Source organism: Lynx rufus, unplaced genomic scaffold, assembly GCF_022079265.1.
Source record: "Lynx rufus isolate CCGP_SWC_20201006 ecotype Redwood Valley unplaced genomic scaffold, mLynRuf1.p SCAF_6, whole genome shotgun sequence".
In the NCBI taxonomy this organism is placed as follows: Eukaryota; Metazoa; Chordata; class Mammalia; order Carnivora; family Felidae; genus Lynx; species Lynx rufus.
In genome coordinates, this window is record NW_025814878.1 from 126,025,575 (window position 1) to 126,049,478 (window position 23,904).

A 23,904-nucleotide genomic window follows, 5' to 3' on the forward strand; every position below is an offset into this window, starting at 1 on the left:
ACCTAACCCTGAAGAGAACGAGGGAAATGCCTGGAATGGGAAAGCTGGGTAGCCATCTCTCAGCTATCCTGTCTGTCCTGCTTACTTCCCCCAGCAGTTCCAGGGGCAGAAGAGAGAAGTGTTGGGGGGGGGGGGGGGAAGGAGGAATTTGCAGCAGTAAAACATGACACGGAATACTTGTGGCAGACCCAGCTGGGGTGGTGGTTTGAACGAAATGTCACAGACTGGGTCTGCCTCTATGGCACACATACGCACTCCCAAGATTGACTTGAGCCCTCTATTCTCAGTGTGCAAATACAAGTTTATAGTTTCTAATTTAAAGGCTGTATTATAAAATTAAAAATGTTCCTAAGGGCAATACACTTTGAGATTTAATCCTATAAAAATTGTCCTATTTTACAAAGCACTCACCACAGTTGGCCTCTTAAATCTGACTTAGTAACATAAAGGACAAAAATGGAGGCGCAGGGGGGGGTGTCTTACAAACAAAAAGAGAACATTTTACTGATAGACATGGGCTCTATGTTAGGCTTTTCCACATATATTACCTCATTTAATCCTTGTAAGCGAGAGTGATCTTTATTTTTATAGATAAGGAAATATGGTTAACTGATTTGCTTTGGGTCATAAAGCTAGTAAGTGATAAAAGAACTCAACCAAAGGGCTATATATTTCCCAAATCTTTTTTCACTTGACCTTTGAACTGTATACCGCTTAGACTCAGCATCAGCACCAAAATAACAGTATTAAACAGTAAGTGCTCAAAGACTCTATTATTCTTATTATTTAGAAATATAAGTTCTTTAGATCTCAGTAATTGATTATCTACCCAGCAAGTAAGTTATAAAATGTATAGATCTGTTAATAATGTGCCTCTTTGTTCTTTACAGCACTTCAACAGCAGCCTGAGTTGGCTCTTAGTTCAGAAAAACCTAGTAGTTGTCAGGCCTAAAATTGGTGGGATAGCAAGAATTTCCCTTCTTGTCTTTAGCCACTGCCTATTCCAATAAGCCCAACAACAACAAAAGAACCATTAACTCCAATGAATGTATCTTATTCCAGCTCCCTCCAGGGCAGTTCAGTAGGTAGTTTCACCTCAATGAATACTGGCTACAGGAAAGAAAGAAACAAACAAAAAAGATTTTTTCAACCGCATTTACTGGCTCGCATAAATATTTGAAAACAAATCCATCTGTCTTCCCTTTCTGTATCCTTGGCACAATTTATTATAGTTTTTAGTAAACAAATTACTGTAAATATCCATAAGCAGAAAATGAATTTTAAAATATGAGGGAGAGGTCAATAAATAGTCAAATATGTCAGCCACTGAAAGGACTACTTTTTCTCTTAAGATTAAGCCACTGATTTGCAAGTTTATATACTAAAATAAGTTTCATCTATAAAAACAAAGTAATTTATAACTTGATCTCAACTCAAAGTTTTGACAGTTGAATTTTTACATATAAAAGCTGCAAAATTTCAACTAAAGAAGACAGAAAACATTCGGATATAAGTTTATTCTATCAACCTCAGCAAACAAAGAATGACTGCGTATCAATTTACGTTAGTCCTCTGGTCCGGAATATACTTTCCATTTAAAATGTCTGTGACCACGCTTCTGTATGTCATGGATAGCTTCTAGTGGGAATTAGTATATAGTCTGTTCTTGATGAAGACAACAGTGGACAGATGTTGCCTGATCCCTGGGTAATGCTGAATGTGACAAAACCAGCGAGACACATTAAGATATTTTTCCTTTTCTTGAACTGTCAGGTCAACCTAAATAGAGATTAAAAACACATAACACAGACATTACATAAGAACAATTATCAATATCATTTGACTAAAAGATAAAAACTGGGGGGAAAAAAAAAAAACAACCCCAGTTCTCAAAAGCCAATATATTTGGATAGGATTAAATAATTTCAGCCACTTAGAAGAGCCATTTGTTTAATGCTTTTATGTTCAGTTCAACACCAGATATGCTTTCTAAGGAAGTCTCGAATTTTCAACAAATGAAAAGTTTACATTAACCCAGCATCTGGAGGCCGAAAGAGTTTGTTTTTTACTTTACTGGAAAGGAAGATAGGAGAAAGTTAGAGAATAGCTCCCAAAAGGTAAGACCTTGGTTCTTTCCACAATATTTTTTTTTTTAGCAAATCTAAAAGAAAGGTTTATTAGGATCTAACATGCTTAACAAGAGAATACTATGTAAACTCTAATACATGTGTGTATATACACGCACATTAACAGATGGCTGGTGTGTGTGTATATATATATACATACATATATATGCCATATACACACACACACACACACACACACACAGAGGGGGAGAGAGACAGATGGAGAGAGACTAACACTTCCTTTTCATTAACTCTGGGTAAGAACTGTACTCAGGAAGACAATGACCCACTTAATTTCAAGTGATTATTGCTTAATACAAGGAAGGGCTATTTCCAGTGGCATGTGCCTCAGATGAACAGACCTTCTCAATTAAGTTTGTCACAAAGCTGAACTCTATCTCCATTGAGTGCAGCAGGTCACACAATTTCCTGTCAAGCTACAAGAATGCCCAAGATCTCCTTAGAAAAAGACGTAATAAAAACAGTCGGTCCTATCATTTCACTGGGCTCAAATTCCAAAGTAGGTGACTCAACGACTTTTCTCTAAGCCAAATCTTAAAACTAGAATTAAGGAGAGTTGTCAGGTAAAGAGAGAGCCAGTGGGCCAGTAACTAACAGCCATGGCCCATGTTTACGATAGTGTGGCTCCTTTTGCTGTTGTTGAATCCACATTTATTCAGATATTACAAGTGTCTGTAAAACTGACTAGAACATTTTACACAAGGGAAAAAGCCTCCTGTGGTTCAAATCCATTAGAGGTCTGCTTACTGGAAGGCACTTTTAGTGAGAGAGCTGTCCTGGGGCTGTTTAGAAGTTCGCATATACTTGTGTCTACAGGCAAATATTCTGCCTGGGTCAACAAAACTGAGGACAAATCACTCTAGTATGCAAAATTTATTGCAGAATATAAAATAATGTTGATAAAATTAAAAGGCAGTCACATAATATTCTCTCAGATGTTTAACTGAACTCATTATTTCCACTTTATATTTATTAGAAGGCAATTAAAAAAGCAAAACCAATACAAATCATCCTGCCTTCCTTTTTACCGTCGACATGAGGATACTACTGATCTTTTAACAATATCAATATCTGATCTTTTAACATTGTCTTAGGTAGTTTCAAAAGTCGATCTCTGTTGGCTCAGTTTACTTAGATTATCAGCAGTGAGAATCTTCTGCCTCTGCTACATAAAAAATTTAAGTTTCAGGTTTAAGTCCATACATATAAGTTGCTACACAAATGATGAAAACATATTCATCTTGTTTAAGGCAGTGTAAGGTTGAATCTAGTTATCAGAAATCTGTTACTATAACTGTTTCACTTACAATATCATTAGTCTATGGCATGTATATATAAACATATACATGTATATATATGTGTGTGCATATATATATATACACATCTATATATATATGGTACTTTTTATTACAAGAGAATTCATGGCTTCACATGTGAAGAATTATCTTATTCCTAACTGTCTGGTCTATAAACAGGAGGGAAATAAACATTGCTGAATAAACTGAATTATCAGTTTATGTTTCAAAAGGTAAAAAACATTTTGTAAAAGAGCTAATGTTTTGTTCTTTCTAAATGCTTTCCATATGTGAACTTCACCAGTGACTTCAAAAGAAAATGTAAGATTTAAAAGAAAAATGTTTACATAGACTTTATTTTTATATAGTTTTTAAATGTCTACTTACTTATTTTGAGAAAGAGAGCACATGAGCAAGGGAGGGGCAGAGAGAGAGGAAGAGAGAGAAACCCAAGCAGGCTCTGTGGTGTCAGTGCACAGCCTGAAGTGGGGCTCGAGATCATGATGACCTGAGCCAAAGTCAAGAGTCCAAGGCTCAACCGACTGAGCCACCCAAGTGCCCCCCAAATATAAGGTTTTGAAAAAGCTCAACCACTACTAAACATAATTGCAAGTCTAACAGGAGATGGGGGGTGAATTTTCTTCATTCATTCATTCATTCATTCACACATACATACGTATGTAAACTCAAAATCAACTTCAGCAAACCTCTTTACCAATAGTTAAAGCAAACAGAACAAGTTCCACTCCAACTCGATTTTGTGTTAGCTGCTGCAATATATGATTCAAATCTGACCGCTTCTTTACAATTTACTCTTTTCAAAACTTCCATTTAAAAGTCTCCACTCAGCCACTGTGTGAGATGTTATTTTTAAGGATGAATTAAAACACACTGAGAAGAAAGCATTTCCAAACAATAAAGTGCTTGTTTGATCTATGATCTACGTTCAAGTTATTCAATCAGATTCCAAACATAAGTCAAAAGGGCAATGTCTGTTTACTATTTACATTTCAGAACAGCATTTGCTATCATGGAGGACTGGCTAATGCTGCTCCTCAGACTATTATTTAAAGTAATAACAATAAAATATAACACACAGCAAAACCAATATTCTCCAACTTAAAATTTTCACATTTAGAGTCTCCAGTATAGAGATTATCAGCAGACGGTATGAAATAATTTCTATTCCAAGAGCTTCTAAACCTTCTTCTAACATTTCCAATCTATTCCAACAAGATGGATCTATTTCAGAGAATGTGAATCTGTTCATTTTCCCTCAGAAAATTGTGCCAGTGGGGTACCTTGGTGGCTCAATCGGTTACGCATCTGACTCTTGATTCCGGCTCAGATCATGATCCTAGGGTTGTGGGATCGAGCCCCGCATCCAGCTCCACGTTGGGCATGGAGCCTGCTTAAGATTCTCTCCCTCTGCCCCTTGCCCGCAAGTGCACGTTCTCTCGTTCTCTCAAAAAACAAAAAACCTCAAGTGACAGAAATACACAAAAGCTTTTCCAAAAGGCTCAGGCTACCACTTACCCTCCTTTTAAACTGTAGAGTTTGTCCCCTGAGGCTGAGAAAATTATGACTGATAGATTTGTTAGCTCTCTTCTACATTTTTGGTAGACGTTCTATTTCTGAACTCACCATAAACAAACAAAAAACAGATCCCACCCCACCCCCCAAGTAACCTTACAGGTTTTTAGAACTTTTTAGATGGGACCCCCTGGGCCACTTCACTTACAACACTGGTTTTACAGCATCCCTTTCTAGTCAGCTTCTTTTCCTTTCTTGCAACAGGAAACACAATGCAACTTTCCAGTCACCATTTCCTGCTTCTCACTGGCCCACATGCCACTGTGTCTACAGTGACGATGCTTGACTCTTTCTACCTAATCATTCCTTTTTATTTATATTGGCTCTCTATACCTAGCCTGAACTTCAAAGCCAAACAGATAATATTCTTAGACACTAATTTCCCATGAAGACACATGAGAAACACTTTAAGTGACCCATTCCAGATCGGGCTGTAAGGCTGGTTTGCTATCTTTCCGACTGGCACCATGCAACCACTGGGACAATCTTTATGGTTAGTGTTCCTGGACAGCACCACAGCAATTTCTTTTACTTTTCCTTTCTTTCCTAAAAGAATGACATACCTCCATTCGTGTTGCAGACTTCAGAACAAATGTAATTTAATTGATAACAATCTGATAGTCAGGCAACAGATAACCCTACAAAGGATTTTCATAATCTTGAGCAACAGTCTGCTCACAGGGACTGCTATCTACTAGTGAAATCACTTTAGGAAAGCAATGAGTCACTGGTATGACAATAAACAGCCACACTAACTGGCAGTTTAACAAAGGGAGAACAACGTAATATTCCTCAAAGGGAATTACGATAGACCAGATCTTATAATTAGAGTAACTTAGCCACAACTAAAGTTGGGCTTACACTGAAACGAAATACTGTGGGATTATTTGAGGACTTGAAGGTTCCCTGACTGCTGTTTAGTGCACTGCGTTGATTACATACGAAGTATTTAATAACGTGAAAACAAAGGAACGCATGAGGGCAAAGATAAATATATACCGCCAAAGCAAATGAAGCACAAAAACTGTCTGATGAATACGAGCAGGTAGCCAAACTGAACTGCACATTGATTCTGTCTGAACTTAATGCCCAGTAATCACCTTTTCTCATATGGATAGATTTACACCTAACTCAACAGGGATGTCATTTAACACCACAGTGCAAGTCCATCACAGTAGAGGTTTTAGTCTGTGAGGGGTTCCTTGAGAAGCTGTTCTCTGACGTACTCTGCCTACACTTGGACCGGGGTCGGAGACACGCTTTGGTTATGTACTCATTTCATGAAGCCAAACGCATGCCTTGCCACATGATGTACATATTATTCTACTCACTTTTGTTTTGAAAAAGAGAAGTATAATATCCTTCATCATAGTATCCTAGGTCACTACATGTAAAGAAGGTATACATTCCGAAACAGGAAAATATAAATAGGCATGGATCATTAAATATTCTTAACGTAACCCTAATTTTAACATGCTGCATTGGACAAAATACTTCCAAACTGCTTGAAAACCAAACACCCTTGGGAGCACCTAAGTAACTTTGCAGCTCATGCTATGAATATTTTGCATTATAGAATTATGACCTTGGTCACTCTGCTGGCAAAGAAATTCCATACAAGCTCCCTCCTTCTCAGAGTATTTCCTTTCCCTACCACGTGACCTGCATAAGCCAGAAGAGAGAAAAATGTAAATACATACTCAGGTTGTAAGAGTTACACTTCATTACTGTCTTTTTTTTTTTTTTTTTTTTTTAATTAGATGGGAGAAATGGCTCTTTGTCAGTGAGAGCTTGACACTACAAGGAGGCAGGCCTAGGGAAGGCCCGACAGGCCTTCCCTACCTGCGGATAGCGCCACATGTAAGATTAGATTACATTTCTCCTAGTGTTAAGCTTTAAAATGAAATAGTGTCACACTCAAATGTTTTAAAAATGTCAACAAGAGTGTTGTGGTTGTTAGATGGATGTTGTTCTTGTGCCTCTCTGGAAAGTAGCCACGCTCTTGGCTATGAACTCTCCCTCGAGTCAAGCCACAGATGCCTCCTAGTTGAAAGATGGAGGTTTCCCACCAGGATAAAGATACACAGATACCATAAGAGCAATCTTTAGCTTGTGGGCTTTTGCATTTGGAAATGAGGTAAACCGTGCCATGTCACCCTTCTACATTCAAAAAGCTACTAAAATATTTTGAATCTGGAACGGACTAAAAGGAGGCTGGGGTGATCAAAGAATTTCAGCTCTACTTCCACTGGCTTCGCATTCAAATAAGATAATTTTAGACTTAATCATACTGAAGCTTAAAACTAAACATCGCACTCTCAAGATTTACAACCTAAAACAGGAAACACAAAGAGAAGAGATTGCTAAGTACTGCTGATCTCAATAAGCATCTAGTACGATGCGTTTGCTAAGAGCTGCGAGGTGTACATGATATGACATGACCTTCTTCAGTCCCCTTATTTTGCCTGAAATGGAGTCTTACCTCTTCTAAGCATAAGGAAACATCTGTCCCACTTTATTCTTGTTGTATCAGTAATGACTAATAATTATTAATAACCCTCCTTTCACTGTCAAAGTGTTGTTCTGGATGAGAAATCCTACGATCATCCTACTTAAATGCAATTATTTATATTCAAACTTATCACTAGCTTTCTGAAGCAATGAAAATTCCCTTAGATAGCTAAAGCCATCCAAATCCTGCAGATATTGTTCTGACAATTTGATGATTCTACATTTTACTTTACTCCATCTGCCTCTTTAATTGTTCACATAATATTCTGACCAGAAATTAGCCCTTTGCTTTATTCAATAATTCTCTTCCTGTAAAATGTTCTTATTTCTTTGAAGAGATCAACAGTTACTTGAAAACAAGCTTTATACTTCTTTTATGTCTCTCAAGGATAGTAAAATGGGCACATATAATAAACTCAGTTTAAGTATCGTCGTGAGAACAGACTATTAGGCTGAGTGAAGGACCGTACCTAGGTGGTTACCCTGACAATGTTACAGAACTGAGCACAATCCCTCAGGGATCTTAGAGGAACAATGCTTAATAAGCCAAGTAAATCCAACTGAGGAATTAGAGCTTGAGCAGGGCGTGAAGAAAAACTATCGTACATTATGGTATTTGACAGCATACGAAGGGCATCCCCACACATTGTGACACTTGCAGCAGAAGACAGACTTTGTCTTGGCCCTTCCAAAACCCAGGCGGTCTTTGCACAAAGCACTAGTTTCCTTCTGTATAATAAGAGGGTAGTACCACTAGTTCCATCTCCTTTATCTGAGGTACAAGGAGAAAATATACATAAAACTGAAAAATACAGAGAAATATGTTAATTACATTAGTCAGTGTTCGTGGAGGGGAGTGTAGACGGTATGCACTTGGGAGGCATTATGTCTGACAGCGGTGTTATAGTTACGAATTGCCGTAGTCTCTGACTCAAGCAGTTTACGATTTGAAAGAGAAATTTTCCAAGAAGAATTACAGTACAAAGGAAACAAGCCAGAGCTGAGGGAGGCTGGGAGGCACAAAGAGAAACCGAGGAAAGAGCACTTCAGTAGGCTTCAGGAGCCCGAGGGGGCCTCACCAGGAAATCAGTGCTGTAGCTGAGTGACCCTTGGTGAAATGTGAGCGAATCTGGGAGGAAGATAAGGGCTGGGCCCAGGCAGCGAATGAGAAGAGCAGAGTGAGGGCCCTGAGCAGAGGGGGCGCAGAGCAAGAGACCAGGGAGTATGTTACGGCTGAGAGAGAGGCATGTGGGGAGAATGATGGCAATGAGGCCGGAGGGTCAACATGAAGAAGGGGCTCCCGTCCGGGCAGTGAGGAGCTACTTCATTATTTTGAGAAAGAAAGACACATTCATGAGAAAAATCGCTCGGGTGGCAGTGAAGATGGACTGTATGAGAGGAGACTGGTGGCAGAAGGCCATTTCAACAGCACTGACAGAAGATAATGAATTCTGGAACTAGGGCAATATCACCCAGGATCGCAGCAAGATGTATGTGAGAGGCATCCCGGAGGTGGAAACAAAAGAACCTGATTAATTGGATGCACGAGGCACGGAATACAGGAAATGGGTTATTTTTTTCCACAAGGAAGAAGATCGGTGTTGGGAGGAAGTTTCAGGGGGAGATAGACATAAGGAAGCCCAAATTCTGGAGCCAAACTGCCTGGTTTCCAGACATGGTTTTGCCACTAACAGTGTGATCTCAAAGAAGACATGTGACCTCTCTATGCCTCTCTTACTTCATCTGTGAAATGGGGATAATAATAATAGTACCTACCTGATAGGGCTGTTATAAGGATTAAATGAGTTAACACTTATGAAGAATAGAGAACACAGTGAGTTCCATATAATTGTAAATAAATTTAGGACGGGAAACAATTTAAACAGATTGACCAGATAATGGGAAAAATGGCAGATATGAGGAAGAAAGGATGTAACATTTGACAAGATCCAGAAATGGGGCAGGAGGGGGAGTTCAAGTAAGAGAGCAGAAAAGGGAGACAAGAGGGATGCATGAATGGGGGCAGGGCAGGGGGGCTGGAAGATGGGGGAAGATGAGGGCATTCAAATCAATAGCCTCCACCTTATAGCTGAAAGAGGGAGGAAGGCTCCGAGATAATGAAGATAAAGGAGGAGGGAAAAGGAGGGGTTAAGGAAAGCGCTAAGGGTCTGGAAGTATGCCTAGGAGGAATGAAGAGCTGATGCAGATGAGAGCCCGGCTGAAACTGAACAGTATAAATTCATAGTGGCACCAATCTGCAGCTTTGTGATTTCTCCCACAGACCTCAGCCTGGACAAGGACATAACATGGAAGCATTTATTAGAACTGACCAAGAGGTGGGGATTTGCAGGGAAAGGGTGGTGAATGTACAGTGGAGCAAAGAAGCTGAAGATACTAGTAAGAGTATTTGAAGTTACACAAAAGGAGATCCAGGTTGGATGGAGAAAAAGTACGTAGGTTTGGAAAAAGGGAAGGGATCCAGTTGCTTCAGATAATGACGGGATGAGTAAGAGATTAAGAGCTAAGAAGTAGAGGTTGTACAGAAGATGTGGTACTGGAATTAAGAATTAGAAGTAGGGGCACCTGGGTGGCTCAGCTGGTTAAGCATCCAACTTTGGCTTACATCATGATCCCACAGTTCAAGGGTTCGAGCCCCGCATCGGGCTCTGTGCTGACAGCTCAGAGCCTGAAGCCTACTTCAGATTCTGTGTTTCCCTCTCTCTCTGCCCCTCCCCGGCTTGTGCTCTCTCTCTCAGAAATAAATAAACATTAAAAAAAAAAAAAAGGAATTAGAGAGGGGGAGGGTGATGATGGGGGGCTAGTCCAGGCCATGATGACAGTCAAGTTTACGGAATGGCAAGAGAAGTAGCTGCGAACAGGAGCAGAGACAAGAACAGGAAGCAAACAGGTCAAGGAACAGGAAGCTACTGCATTTGATGGATTATGTGGAAGGAATATGTGCATAAGGTACTTTGTATAAAAAAATTCATTTTTATTTGAAAAGGTGAAATGCAAATTTGATTTAAATTCAAGACAAATAAAGAAATCATTCTGAACATTACAGAGAAAAAAGCTAACAACTATTCAAATACTCACTATAAAGCGATGGAGTCCATAGTACAACAGGATATCTGCTAAGGTAAAGTTATATCCTGTAAGGTAGACTTTATCTTCAAGATACGAATTAAGATCCTAGAAAAAACAAATAAGATATTAATCTAAAAAGCGATAATAATCAAGTCAACTACCGTATCATTAGATTTGGAACATTTAGAAGACTATTAGAAAACAAAACACTGACTTTTAATTTTTTAATTTCTGACATTAATAGACTCAAATTCATTCAAAAGAACCGATCATAAACCAATCGCCTCATTTTGAAAAATAGGGTAAATGTTATTAGTCTTATTTTAAAGAAATAAAAAAACATTAAAAATGTTATTCAAAATACCATCTATGTCAACTTCAAAGGCACGCATTTTTCCCCCCAGGGTTGGGGAGATCATTTTGTAAATTATGATGTTAGATTTACTTTTTCCATCAAAATATAAAAAAAACTCTTCAATAATTTCTCTTAAGAGTACTATATAATTTACTGGCTTGCTGTATTTTTTATATATGCATATTTAAAAAGTTTTAATTGCAGTAGAATCATGTTACCATCTTACCCACTTTTAAGTGTAAATATCAGGAATATTCATACTGTTGTGTAACCAATCTTTGGAATATTTTCATCTTGCGGAACTAAAACTCCGTCCTATATTGACAGATATATTTAGAACTCTGCATCCCAAGGCAACAGAATATACTTTCTTCTCGAGTGCACATGGAACATTCTCCAAGATATATCACAACATACTGGGTCACAAAATAGTCCTTAGGAAGTGTAAAAGAATTGAGATCATAGCATGCACACTTTCAGACCACAATGCTATGAAACTTGAAATCAACCACAGGAAAAAGTCTGGAAAACCTCCAAAAGCATGGAGGTTAAAGAACACCCTACTAAAGAATGAATGGGTCAACCAGGCAATTAGAGAAGAAATTAAAAAAATATATGGAAACAAATGAAAATGAAAATACAACAATCCAAACGCTTTGGGATGCAGCAAAGGCAGTCCTGAGAGGAAAATACATTGCAATCCAGGCCTAGCTCAAGAAACAAGAAAAATCCCCAAAAGAAAATCTAACAGCACACCTAAAGGAAATAGAAGCAGAACAGCAAAGACACCCCAAACCCAGCAGAAGAAGAGAAATAAAGATCAGAGCAGAAATAAACAATATAGAATCTAAAAAAACTGTAGAGCAGATCAATGAAACCAAGAGTTGGTTTTTTGAAAAAATAAACAAAATTGATAAACCTCTAGCCAGGCTTCTCAAAAAGAAAAGGGAGATGACCCAAATAGATAAAATCATGAATGAAAATGGAATTACTACAACCAATCCCTCAGAAATACAAGCAATTATCAGGGAATACTATGAAAAATTATATGCCAACAAACTGGACAACCTGGAAGAAATGGAAAAATTCCTAAACACCCACACACTTCCAAAACTCAAAACAGGAAGAAATAGAAAACTTGAACAGACCCATAACCAGTGAAGAAATTGAACCAGTTATCAAAAATCTTCCAACAAATAAGAGTCCAAGGCCAGATGGCTTCCCTGGGGAATTCTACTACACATTTAAAGCAGAGATAATACCTATCCTTCTCAAGATGTTTCAAAAAATAGAAACGGAAGGAAAACTTCCAGACTCATTCTATGAAGCCAGCATTACTTTGATTCCCAAACCAGACAGAGACCCAGCAAAAAAGGAGAACTACAGGCCAATATCCCTGATGAATATGGATGTATATATTCTCAACAAGATACTAGCAAATCAAATTCAACAGCATATAAAAAGAGTTATTCACCATGATCAAGTGGGATTCATTCCTGGGCTGTGGGGCTGGTTCAATATTTGCAAATCAATCAATGTGATACATCACATTAATAAAAGAAAAGAACCATATGATCTTGTCAATCGATGCAGAAAAAGCATTTGACAAAATTCAGCATCCTTTCTTAATAAACTCGAGAAAGTAAGGATAGAAGGAACATACTTAAACATCATAAAAGCCATTTATGAAAAGCCCACAGCTAATATCATCCTCAATGGGGAAAAACTGAGCTTTCCCCCTGAGATCAAGAACAGGGATGTCCACTCTCACCACTGGTGTTTAACATGGTGTTGGAAGTTCTAGCATCAGCAATCAGACAACAAAAAGAAATCAAAGGCATCAAAATTGGCAAAGATGAAGTCAAGCTTTCACTTTTTGCAGACATGATATTATACATGAAAAACCTGATAGACTCCACCAAAAGTCTGCTAGAACTGATACATGAATTCAGCAAAGTCGCAGGATACAAAGTCAATGTACAGAAATCAGTTGCATTCTTATACACTAATAATGAAGCAACAGAAAGACAAATAAAGAAACTGATCCCATTCACAACTGCACCAAGAAGCATAAAATACCTAGGAACAAATCTAACCAAAGATGTAAAAGATCTGTATGCTGAAAACTATAGAAAGCTTATGAAGGAAATTGAAGAAGATACAAAGAAATGGAAAAACATTCCGTGCTCATGGATTGGAAGAATAAATATTGTCAAAATGTCAATACTACCCAAAGCTACCTACACATTCAATGCAATCCCAATCAAAATTGCACCAGCATTCTTCTCGAAGCTAGAACAAGCAATCCTAAAATTTGTATGGAACCACAAAAGACCCCAAATAGCCAAAGTATTATTGAAGAAGAAGATCAAAGCAGGAGGCATCACAATCCCAGACTTTAGCCTCTACTACAAAGCTGTAATCATCAAGATAGCATGGTATTGATACAAAAACAGACACATAGACCAATGGAATAGAATACAGACTCCAGAATTGGACCCACAAAAGTATGGCCAACTAATCTTTGACAAAGCAGGAAAGAATATCCAATGGAAAAAAGACAGTCTCTTTAACAAATGGTGCTCGGAGAACTGGACAGCAACATGTAGAAGGATGAAACTAGACCACTTTCTTACACCATTCACAAAAATAAACTCAAAATGGATAAAGGACCTAAATGTGAGACAGGAAACCATCAGAACCCTAGAGGAGAAAGCAGGAGAAAAACCTTTCTGACCTCAGCTGCAGCAGTATCTTACTTGACACATCTCCAAAGGCAAGGGAATTAAAAGCAGAAATGAACTATTGGGACCTCATGAAGATAAAACGCTTCTGCACTGCAAAGGAAACAATCAACTAAAGGCAACCGACGGAATGGGGAAAGATATTTGCAAATGACACATCAGACAAAGGGTTAGTATCCAAAATCTATAAAGAACTCACCAAACTCCACACCCGAAAAACAAATAACCCAGTGAAGAAATGGGCAGAAAACATGAATAGACACTCTTCTAAAGGAGACATCCAGATGGCCAACAGGCACGATGCTCAGCGTCACTTCTCATCAGGGAAATACAAATCAAAACCACACTCAGATATCACCTGCCAGTCAGAGTGGCTAAAATGAACAAATCAGGAGACTATAGATGCTGGTGAGGATGTGGAGAAACGGGAACCCTCTTGCACTGTTGGTGGGAATGCAAACTGGTACAGCCGCTCTGGAAAACAGTGTGGAGGTTCCTCAAAAAATTACAAATAGATCTACCCTATGACCCAGCAATAGTACTGCTAGGAATTTACCCAAGGGATACAGGAGTGCTGATGCATAGGGACACTTGTACCCCAATGTTTATATAGCAGCACTCTCAACAATAGCCAAATTGTGGAAAGAGCCTAAATGTCCATCAACTGATGAATGGATAAAGAAACTGTAGTTTCTATACACAATGGAATACTACTTGGCAATGAGAAAGAATGAAATACGGCCTTTTGTAGCAATGTGGATGGAACTGGAGAGTGTTATGCTAAATGAAATAAGTCACACAGAGAAAGACAGATACCATTATGTTTTCACTCTTACGTGGATCTTGAGAAACTTAACAGAAGACCATGGGGGAAAGGAAGGAAAAAAAAAAAAAGTTAGAGAGGGAAGAAGCCAAACCATAAGAGACTCTTAAAAACTGAGAATAAACTGAGGGTTGATGGGGGGTGGGAAGGAGGGGAAAGTGGGTTTTGGGCATTGAGAAGGGCACCTGTTGGGATGAACACTGGGTGTGGTATGGAAACCAATTTGACAATAAATTTCATTAAACAAACAAATAAATAAATAAATAAAATAAAACTCTGTCCTATTAAACAACTCCTCATCTCCCCCACCCCAGACCCTGGCAACCACCATCTTTCTGTTTCTATGCACTGATTACTTTCAATACAGCATATAAGTGAACTCATAGAGAGTTTGTCTTTTTGTGACTAGCTTATACTTAGTATAATAACCTCTTACGTGAGTCAAAATTTTCTTCCTTTTGGGGCTTGATAATATTCCATTGTTTACATATACCAAATTTTGTTCATCGATTCACCCATCTCTCAGCTATTGTCAATAATATTGCTATGGACATGAGTGTACAAATATCTCTTTAAGACCCATTGTGAATTATTTTGGGTATATATCCTTAAAATAGAATTCATGAGGATGTTTTAGCTATAAAGACTCTCAAGGTTGTCACCTTCAGACTAAAAAACTACAATTAAATAATATTTTTTTTTTTTAAAATTTTTTTTTCAACGTTTATTTATTTTTGGGACAGAGAGAGACAGAGAATGAACGGGGGAGGGGCAGAGAGAGAGGGAGACACAGAATCGGAAACAGGCTCCAGGCTCCGAGCCATCAGCCCAGAGCCTGACGCGGGGCTCGAACTCCCGGACCGCGAGATCGTGACCTGGCTGAAGTCGGACGCTTAACCGACTGCGCCACCCAGGCGCCCCTTAAATAATATTTTTGATTAGTGATATAAATCAAATTGTCCCTACCACATTATAGAATTTCACATATTTAGATATTCACAGAACCCATGTTTGATGTTCATTTCCTTTGTTTTAAAGTCTTTCCCATGCCATTGCCAAACTTTATCAGATATTTTTCCCCTACAGAGTTCTGAGTTTTCTGTTTTCCTAATTAGTTTTAAACGTCCTAATAATATTGAAAAAGTGGTATAATAAACAGCTATATATCCTCTTTCTAGATTCAACAAAGGTTAATGTTTTGCAATGCCTGCCATTTTGAAATTCTGTATTACCTTATTTGTGAGCCATTTAAACTTACAATCATGGTTTTAGCCTGAAATGGAACTCTATAGAGAGTAAGAAGTAAACCCTTTCATAATATTCTATTAGCAAACGTTTTAAAAATAAGTAATACAAAGATAAATAGCCCATTATAAAACTGGGCAAAGAATACATAAAAGCAAATTTTTAAAAATCATTTAAGTTCAGGTACAACTATATGATGCAATACTAACAGGTTATCAAATAGGTAGTATAAATGAATATTTAGGGACATGAAAGATATTCAGAACTCACTGTCAATGAACAACAAAAAAAACAAGTTACAGTGTCCAATAGCTACCCACTTTTAAAATAAAATGCACACATGTATATACAGAAAGGAAAAGCATGGAAAGAGCACAAAAGGAGTTCAATAATATCTGACAACTAAAGTGTTAGTAGCAGTTCTCTCTTGGTGGGACTATAAATGCTTAAAATTTTTTTCCCTTATTTGTATTTCCTAAATTTCTTTAATAAGTATTTACTGTCTTTAAGATAAAAACACTATCACAAAATAGCAAAAAGCAAAGCAAAACAGAAGACAACACTTTCTCATCTATGTTCATCTGGCCAAAAATCACACTGCAGTCCATTATACATACATTAGTCTCCCTAGCCAGTCTGCGTTCTGTAAGGACAGGGGCTGTGTTCTTACAGCCTACCCTTAATGGGTCACTGGATCACAAGCCCTTAGAGCTGCATCTGACACATCATTGTAGGTACAGATTAGGAAACTGTGGCAGGGCAAGGACAACTAAGTCACCTATCCCCTTGTACATTTCAAAAATGGTAGTATCTCTGGTCAGATTCTCTGGATTGGAATTTCAAATACTATTTATATATCCCATATACAACGTTTTGGTGGAATTACTTCCATGTGCCTAATACCAAATCTCTGAATACAACTTTGGACTTATAAACCCAATTCAGTGAAATCCTGTTCATATCTTTCAGAATTAAGTACTATTACTATCCTTTCTTCTGGGAAATTACAAGAGATAGTTAACATTTGCCTGAAATCTCACATTCACTGAGAGAACAGACATGCTTGCTTCCCTTTGGAAATGCTGCTGAGCACGGCAGAGGCCAGCAGGAAGGGTCAGTGTGGATATTAAGCATGAATAGTTGATCAGGATAGCACCTATAAAGAAACAAGGCCTGAAATCTACCAGTTCTCTTGATGATATCTATCAAGAATATAGTTTAAACCATTCCCCCGAGTGATAAATGAAAAGCTTTTCGTACTATGAGACCTTCTTACACAACTTACACTACCAATTTATATAATGGGAATAAAATTAGAAAACAGAAGGGATTCCTGCAGTGGTATGTGGTTGTCTGGATGATTTCTAAGGTTCCTTCAAATTCTAAACTTCTATAAAAAATTTTCAATCTGCTTTATTTTTATGTAATTAATAAAAAATATCATTTGGAATTAAAAAAATTTTTTTAATGTTTATTTTTTTTTGGGGGGGGAGGGGTAGAGAGAAAGGGAGACACAGAATCTGAAGCAGGCTCCAGGCTCTGGGCTGTCAGTAGCAAATCTAATGTGGGGCTCAAACCCACAAACCATGAGATCATGACCTGAGCTGAAGTTGGATGCTTAATTGACTGAGCCACCCAGGTGCCCCACAATGTTTTTTATTATTGGTGATTCTGGAGCCATCTTCAGTTTATACCTTATATCAATAGATTCTTTTATTCTGATCTAGGTTCTTTGGAAAGAAAATACAAATCTTAAAGCAATACGTCTCAAGGGAAAAAATGTGGGCTTTCTCAGATCAATCTAACAGTGTTTTTTAGTAACTCCCAAAGATTCTGATTCCCTTCTTGCCCTTGACAAAGTACTTTACTGCTGAATGGAGAAAATAAGTATTAAGACATCACATTAAATAAAAATCATGCAAGTAATTGTTGACTATGATGAACGTTATGAGAAAAAGGACATAGAATAAGGACCTACATCTGTTAGAGAGAGAGAGGTGGCTGAGAACATTTCTGAGGAAGGGGTATCTGAGCTGAGATCTGAAGGCAGAGGGCTGGTGGACTCTTACCAGCACAGGTAATAACAGGTACAAACCTACCCTGAGGCAAAAGGAAACAAGAAGGCCCATAGCTTCAGCTACTGAATCTCAGGGGAGAGAGAGCTTCCTGCTATTAACAGTTCACGCATTTATTTTAGCCTTTACAGTGAATCACAATACCTTCAACAGAGTGCGGACATCGTCTTTACTGGAGTGCCCATCCACTCGAGTTACCCTGTACTCCAACCACTGCTGAACTACTGCTTTTTCTTCTGCGGTGCTCCCAAGCAAATATTCTTTGTTGGCCTGCTTGACAAGATGGGCTGCTATAGTAGTCAGTCCTGTTAGACTTGGACCGTTGTTTGTTTGAAGAACTGGAATCTTAAAAAGAAAAAATTCTTCAGATAAATTTAAAAAACAAGTACCATCATGTTTTTAAGTTCTACGTATCAAATCCCTCACTGTTTTTTCAAGACAATCTAGGATTCTACTCTAAGGTACTAAATTATATACAAATGAATATCAGCAAAATAGTTGTTCTATTATTTACAATTTGGTAACAGATGTTTGGAGTAAAACTTGTAGTAACATTGCAAAAATCAGTATGTTTCTACATAATTTATAACTGTGCTTATACAAGAGGAAAAAATGGAAAGCCTAATAATACTGCATTAATTTCAATCAAGTTTACCAATACCCTATTTTAGCAAGATGAACATACTTAAATAAACCTGACTTCTGTAATAACAAAAAGATACAATTATAGTAACACTGACTTAATGCTGATGTAGTTACAACCACCAAATGAGATCTAGGCTGGTTTTAGTGATATGTGATCTTAATATAATTAGTGATCTCATTAACTAGGTATGGACTGTGATGGTGACTTGGTTGCTATGAACTGCATATCCATCAATTCTGGAATTATTTAGAGTAAGGTCACTGTTGGCCAATATCTCATATTTTTAAAAACACTCTAAAATATAATTGGGGCCAATGATAATAGTCTGGGCTTCAGGTAATCATCTGAAAAATAATACTGTTTTTGTTTCCCTTATTAGAACAGTAATACAAAAGGTCAGCTTATAAGAAATTGCTAATTAATTTAAATGTTTTTGATGTACAACCAAGCAAAGACCTATGAGAAATTTAAAAGAAAATGGGGAGGTGCGGTGCTTGGGTGGCTCAGTCAGTTGAACATCTAACTCTTGAGCCTGCTTGGGATTGTCTCTCCCCCTGTTACTCTCCTTCTCTCTCAAAAATAAATAAACAAGGAAGGAAGGAAGGAAGGAAGGAAGGAAGGAGGGAGGGAGGGAGGGAGGGAGGGAGGGAGGGAGGGAGAGAGGGAAGGAAGGAAGGAAGGAAGGAAGGAAGGAAGGAAGGAAGGAAGAAAAAGTATCACCTGATGGGGAGACTGACCAATTACCCAAAAACAAGTATACAAGGGCACCTGGGTGCCTCATTCAGTTAGGTGACCAACCCTTGATTTCAGGTCAGGTCATCTCAGGATTCCTGAGATACAGCCCTGTGTCAGGCTCCTTGCTGACAGTGCAGAGCCTGCTTGGGATTCTCTCTCTGCCTGTCTTGAGCTCACACACACACATGCTCTCTCTCTCTCTCTCTCTCTCTCAAAGTAAATAAACATTAAAAAAAGTATACAGTCTAAATGACCCAAACAAACCAAACAAGAATATCTTCTTGGGAAGATGGCTGCTTTTTCCAGTCACTAAATAGTATCTGTACTTGTAAAGTGATTTACACTTTGTGGGACACTTTCATGCTCACATTTAGGTCAACAGGACCCTGTGAAGTATACGGAGAGATTAACATTTTCAGATACAAATTCAAAGGTTACCTCCTAAAAATTAAAGTAACAAAAGGTACTTTCTGGTTTTCCACTTCCTTACCTACTTCCCATTCACTACTTAGCTCCTTGAAATTTCACTTTTGCCTTCATACTCAAATGAAGCCTCTACCTCTAAGTTCACTGATAATATCCTTTAAAAAAATGCATGGAGGGGCACTTGAGTGGCTCAGTCAGTTAAACATCTGACTGTGGCTCAGGTTATGATCTCACAGTTTGTGAGTTCGAGTCCTGCACCAGGCTTTTTGCTGTCAGCACCTCTGGGGCTGCTTGTAACGTTCTATTCCTTGACTGTGTTGTTACCTACCTGTGTTCACTTTGTGGCAACTCATCAAGATTTATTCACTTTTCTGAATGTATGTTATATTTAAAAAACATTACAAAACCTGAAAAAGAACCTGCAAACAATGACTGTGTGTGGGGAAATGACATTTAATTCTAAAGAGGATTATTTGTAAAAATACATTATCCACAATCCCACCATGCTAACTCAAAAAATTCCCAGTTACCTTCTCATTTAATCACTACATCTTCTAAGTTGGAAAGTAATTTCATCATCATCTTACAAAGAATCAGGGTCACCTGCTTTGTAATGGCAAGGTGGATAATGTCAGGGTTTGGATAAAGTAAGACTGACTTGTAAAGTCCATTCTCTTTCCTTTATACAGCCTAAAGTACACAAATCTTGTATAGCTGCAATCATGGGGCACATGCTATTTTCATATTATTCTTAGAACGCCATGGTTTTCTAAGTAATCACCATCAGTGGCTATATAAGTAATATTCCAATGTGCTGATGTACCATAATTTAATGAACCATTCTCCCAAAGCTGGATCTTTGGATTGTTTTCAATTTTTTTTTTAAATTTCTTTAAATAATCTCTACACCCAACGTGGGGCTTGAACTCATAACCCTAAGAGATTAAGAGTCATATCCTTTACTGACTGAGCCAGCCAGGTGCCCCTGGATTTTCAATTAAACATTTTTTTTAATGTTTTATTATTTTTGAAAGAGAGAGAGAGAGAGAGAGAGAGAGAGAAAACGCTCAAGTGTGGGAGGAGCAGAGAAAGAGGGAGACACAGAATCTGAAACAGGCTCCAGGCTCTGAGCTGTCAGCACAGAGCCTGATGTGGGGATTGAACCCATGAACCACGAGATCATGACCTGAGCCTAAGTCAGACACTTAACCAACTGAGCCACCCAGGTGCCCCTGGATTGTTGTCAATTAAAAAAAAACAAAAACAAATTTTTTTATGTTTATTTATTTTTGAGAGAGAGAGACAGAGACAAGAGTGCAAGGGGGGAGGGGTAGAAAGAGAGGGAGACACAGAATCTGAAGCAGACTCCAGGCTCTGAGCTGTCAGCACAGAGCCTAATGTGGGGCTCAGAACCCACGGACCATGATATCATGACCTGAGCTGAAGTGGGAAGCTTAACTGACTGAGACACCCAGGTGCCCCGTCAATTTTTAATTATACTAGTCCCCCCTTATCTGTGGGGAAGATGTTCCAAGACCCCCAGTGGATGCCTGAAACCATAGGTTTGTATAGTACCAAATCTATGCATACTATGTTTTTTCCTATACATAAATACCTATGACAAAGTTGAAGTTATAAATTAGGCACAGGAAGAAATTAACAGCAATAACTGATAATAAACTAGAACAATTATAACAATATAACAAAAGTTATGTGAATGTGGTCTCTCTCTCTCTCTCTTTCTAAATATCCTATTCTACTATACTCACCCTTCTTGCGATGATGCGAGATGATGAAATGCCTATATAATTAGATGAAGTGAGGTGGACAGCATCAGCATTGTGACATAGTGCTAGGCTACTCCTGACCTTCTGACATAGTGTCTATTTCCGGACATGACTAACCATAGGGAATTGAAACTGCAGACACTGAAACTATGGATGGGGAGGTGGTACACAGACAGGTGACTAATGTATAATTGGTAATGTTACAGAGAATGCCTTATTGCTTGATGTGGAGAATGAAGGCAGAAGAAAAAAATTAAACTTTCTTACAACTTACAATCCATTGACAAGTCCTTGAGAAAGGCAGAGTGACCTTCCTCTAGAAACTCAACTGCCTTGATGTTAATACTGTGCTAAGGGGAAAAGGCAACCTAAGCTTAACATTAGCCTAATCTCCAGGAACCTGTAAGTCTCACAAAAAAATTCCTTTGGAAACTTTATCTCTACCCCTCCTCAAAGATATATGTTACCAATCATCTTCCAAGCATGTGGCCCACTGATATACATCTGAAGGGTCTCAGAAGGTTTTACTAGACAGTAGTAAATGACCTTTTCCTAACAACAGCTAGCCCCTCCAGGTCCTGGAAACCTTGATTCCAAACCCCTTAGAGACTTACGCTATCCCTAACCCCCTCCCAAATTGAAAGTATATAATTAGACACTCCTCACAACCCCAGTGCAGCTTTCTGCCCAAGGGTCCTGTCCCTGTGCTTTAATAAAACCACCCTTTTCGCACCAAAGACAGGTCAAGAATTCTTTCTCGACTGATCGCTCCTGAACTCCAACTTTTCATATCATTGCTGGCTTACTGCTGTCAGCTGTCTTCCCCCAAAATGACTGAATCTTTTCATATAATCCCAACCCTTTCCCCAAACACACAAATAGAAACTTTCAATAGCTACCCTCTGCTAAGACAAAAAAAAAAAAAAAAAAAAAGTTTAAATTAAAATAAAGTAAGAAACCATACTCTGAACTCCAAAGCCCTCACAATTGCCCTCAAACTATAATTTTGGGCTTACTTTGCATTGCAGCACTTTTCATATTGGTCTACTTCTTGCTCCAAATTTCCCAATCTTTCATAATTTTGGTCTTACACACTTTCCATAGCAGCTTTTCTGTGAAGTTTACAAACCCAATCTCACAGTTAAAGTTAACTTTCTCCTTTCACATTCCTCAACAATGTTTTCCTCCACTTAGTATATATTCCATTCTGCCCTAAATTGCCAAAGATTGTTTCTCATACTAGATAAGCCTCCAAGACTCATGTCTTGGCAATGTTCTCTAAAAAACAGAAACCGAACTAGGGAATAGTGGGCGAAGGGAAGGGATCAGCAAGAGGCCAGAGGAAAACGCAACAGCAGGCCTTTTGTCTCCAATGTCTACTTTGCCACCAATCAATGGGCTGATCTTAGGCAAGTCCCATGACTTTTCTAGGCTTCAGGTTAACTTATGTATAAAAACTACACAAGGACTGCTTTTTACCATGGACCAAACTGAGGAACAGAAAAAGAAAAGCGTCACATGGAAAAAATCTCAAAGGGACGAAAAACGTATTTATCCAAAGTTGTCTGCTTACAATCATTCCTCTTTTTTAACACATTCCATCCACGTCAAACAACGATGTTTATGAAACACAAACGTTCTTCAACGCCCTGTCAACGCCCTGAGAAATCGGGAGTCCTTATACCTTCCCAGTCAATTTCATACCCAGTACCTTTCCCCTTCATTTTCTGCACGCTGCACACTGAACTTGAAAAACTCAGAAAAATCTTCCTTGAATCTCCCAGATTGGAGCAAAACCAATTATGTATTCTCTCAGACATCTGCGCTTCAATGTAGCACTTTTCACTTGTAATTAAAACAGCAGCAAAGTTTGTCCACATAGAAAAAAACCAAGCTTCCGGAGGAGGAAGGAGTGAGTCCGTCTCAACCACTGCTGCATTCCCCAGCTCTAGCACAGCGCTACCTGGCATCCTGTTAGCTCTCTGGAGTGGCTGAATGACACTGAATGAAAGGTAGTGTTCTAGTTAATGCTGTCACTGAATGCAAACGCGGGGCCTCCAGACTGGACTCTTTGAGGGCCTTTCTCGCTTTCCCAGAACGGGATGACGACAATTTCCCAGGAGAAAACGTTCAGGCTGAACCCGAACTGGGGAGGTTCCCCTGCACCCTCTAGGAGCCAGGGCCGCAGGGGGAGACCGAGAGACGCCAGCCGGTCCTGCGGCGCAGACACGTGGGGAGAAGGAAAGCCGCCTCCTCATTCTGTCAGCCTCTGCCGGCCACCCCGTCCTACCTCAGCAAGCCCCGCTCCTGTCCACCTCTCCCCCTCCGCGCCGCCCCCGTTTCTCACCTGGCGCTCGCCCTGAGCGCTGTATTTGTTCCCTTTACTCAGTCCCAGAGACTTCTCCAGCAGCTTCAACTCCGCGGCCGCCGCCATC

General features: G+C 38.8%; 1 protein-coding gene across 1 annotated transcript; it reads right to left on the bottom strand.

Annotated features, from left to right (window-relative positions):
• Positions 1-1,502: 1,502 nt before the first annotated feature.
• EEF1E1 (eukaryotic translation elongation factor 1 epsilon 1) lies at positions 1,503-23,904 on the bottom strand. Its single transcript, XM_047103149.1, has 4 exons — positions 23,817-23,904; positions 18,020-18,220; positions 10,643-10,738; positions 1,503-1,779 (listed from the first exon to the last, which is right to left on the bottom strand). The coding sequence occupies exons 1-4, from the start codon at positions 23,901-23,903 to the stop codon at positions 1,639-1,641; spliced, it is 525 nt and encodes a 174-aa protein (XP_046959105.1). The 5' UTR covers position 23,904; the 3' UTR covers positions 1,503-1,638.

Bases quoted from the DNA above. Each gene is read 5' to 3' on its own strand.
- EEF1E1 (XM_047103149.1), bottom strand. From the start codon at position 23,903: ATGGCGGCGGCCGCGGAGTTGAAGCTGCTGGAGAAGTCTCTGGGACTG. The intron at 18,221-23,816 runs GTGAGAAACGGG...TTTCTTTTTAAG, and splicing joins GCGCTCAGGGCGAGCGCCAG to ATTCCAGTTCTTCAAACAAA. The intron at 1,780-10,642 runs GTGAGTATTTGA...ATCTCTATTTAG, and splicing joins ATGGACTCCATCGCTTTATA to GTTGACCTGACAGTTCAAGA.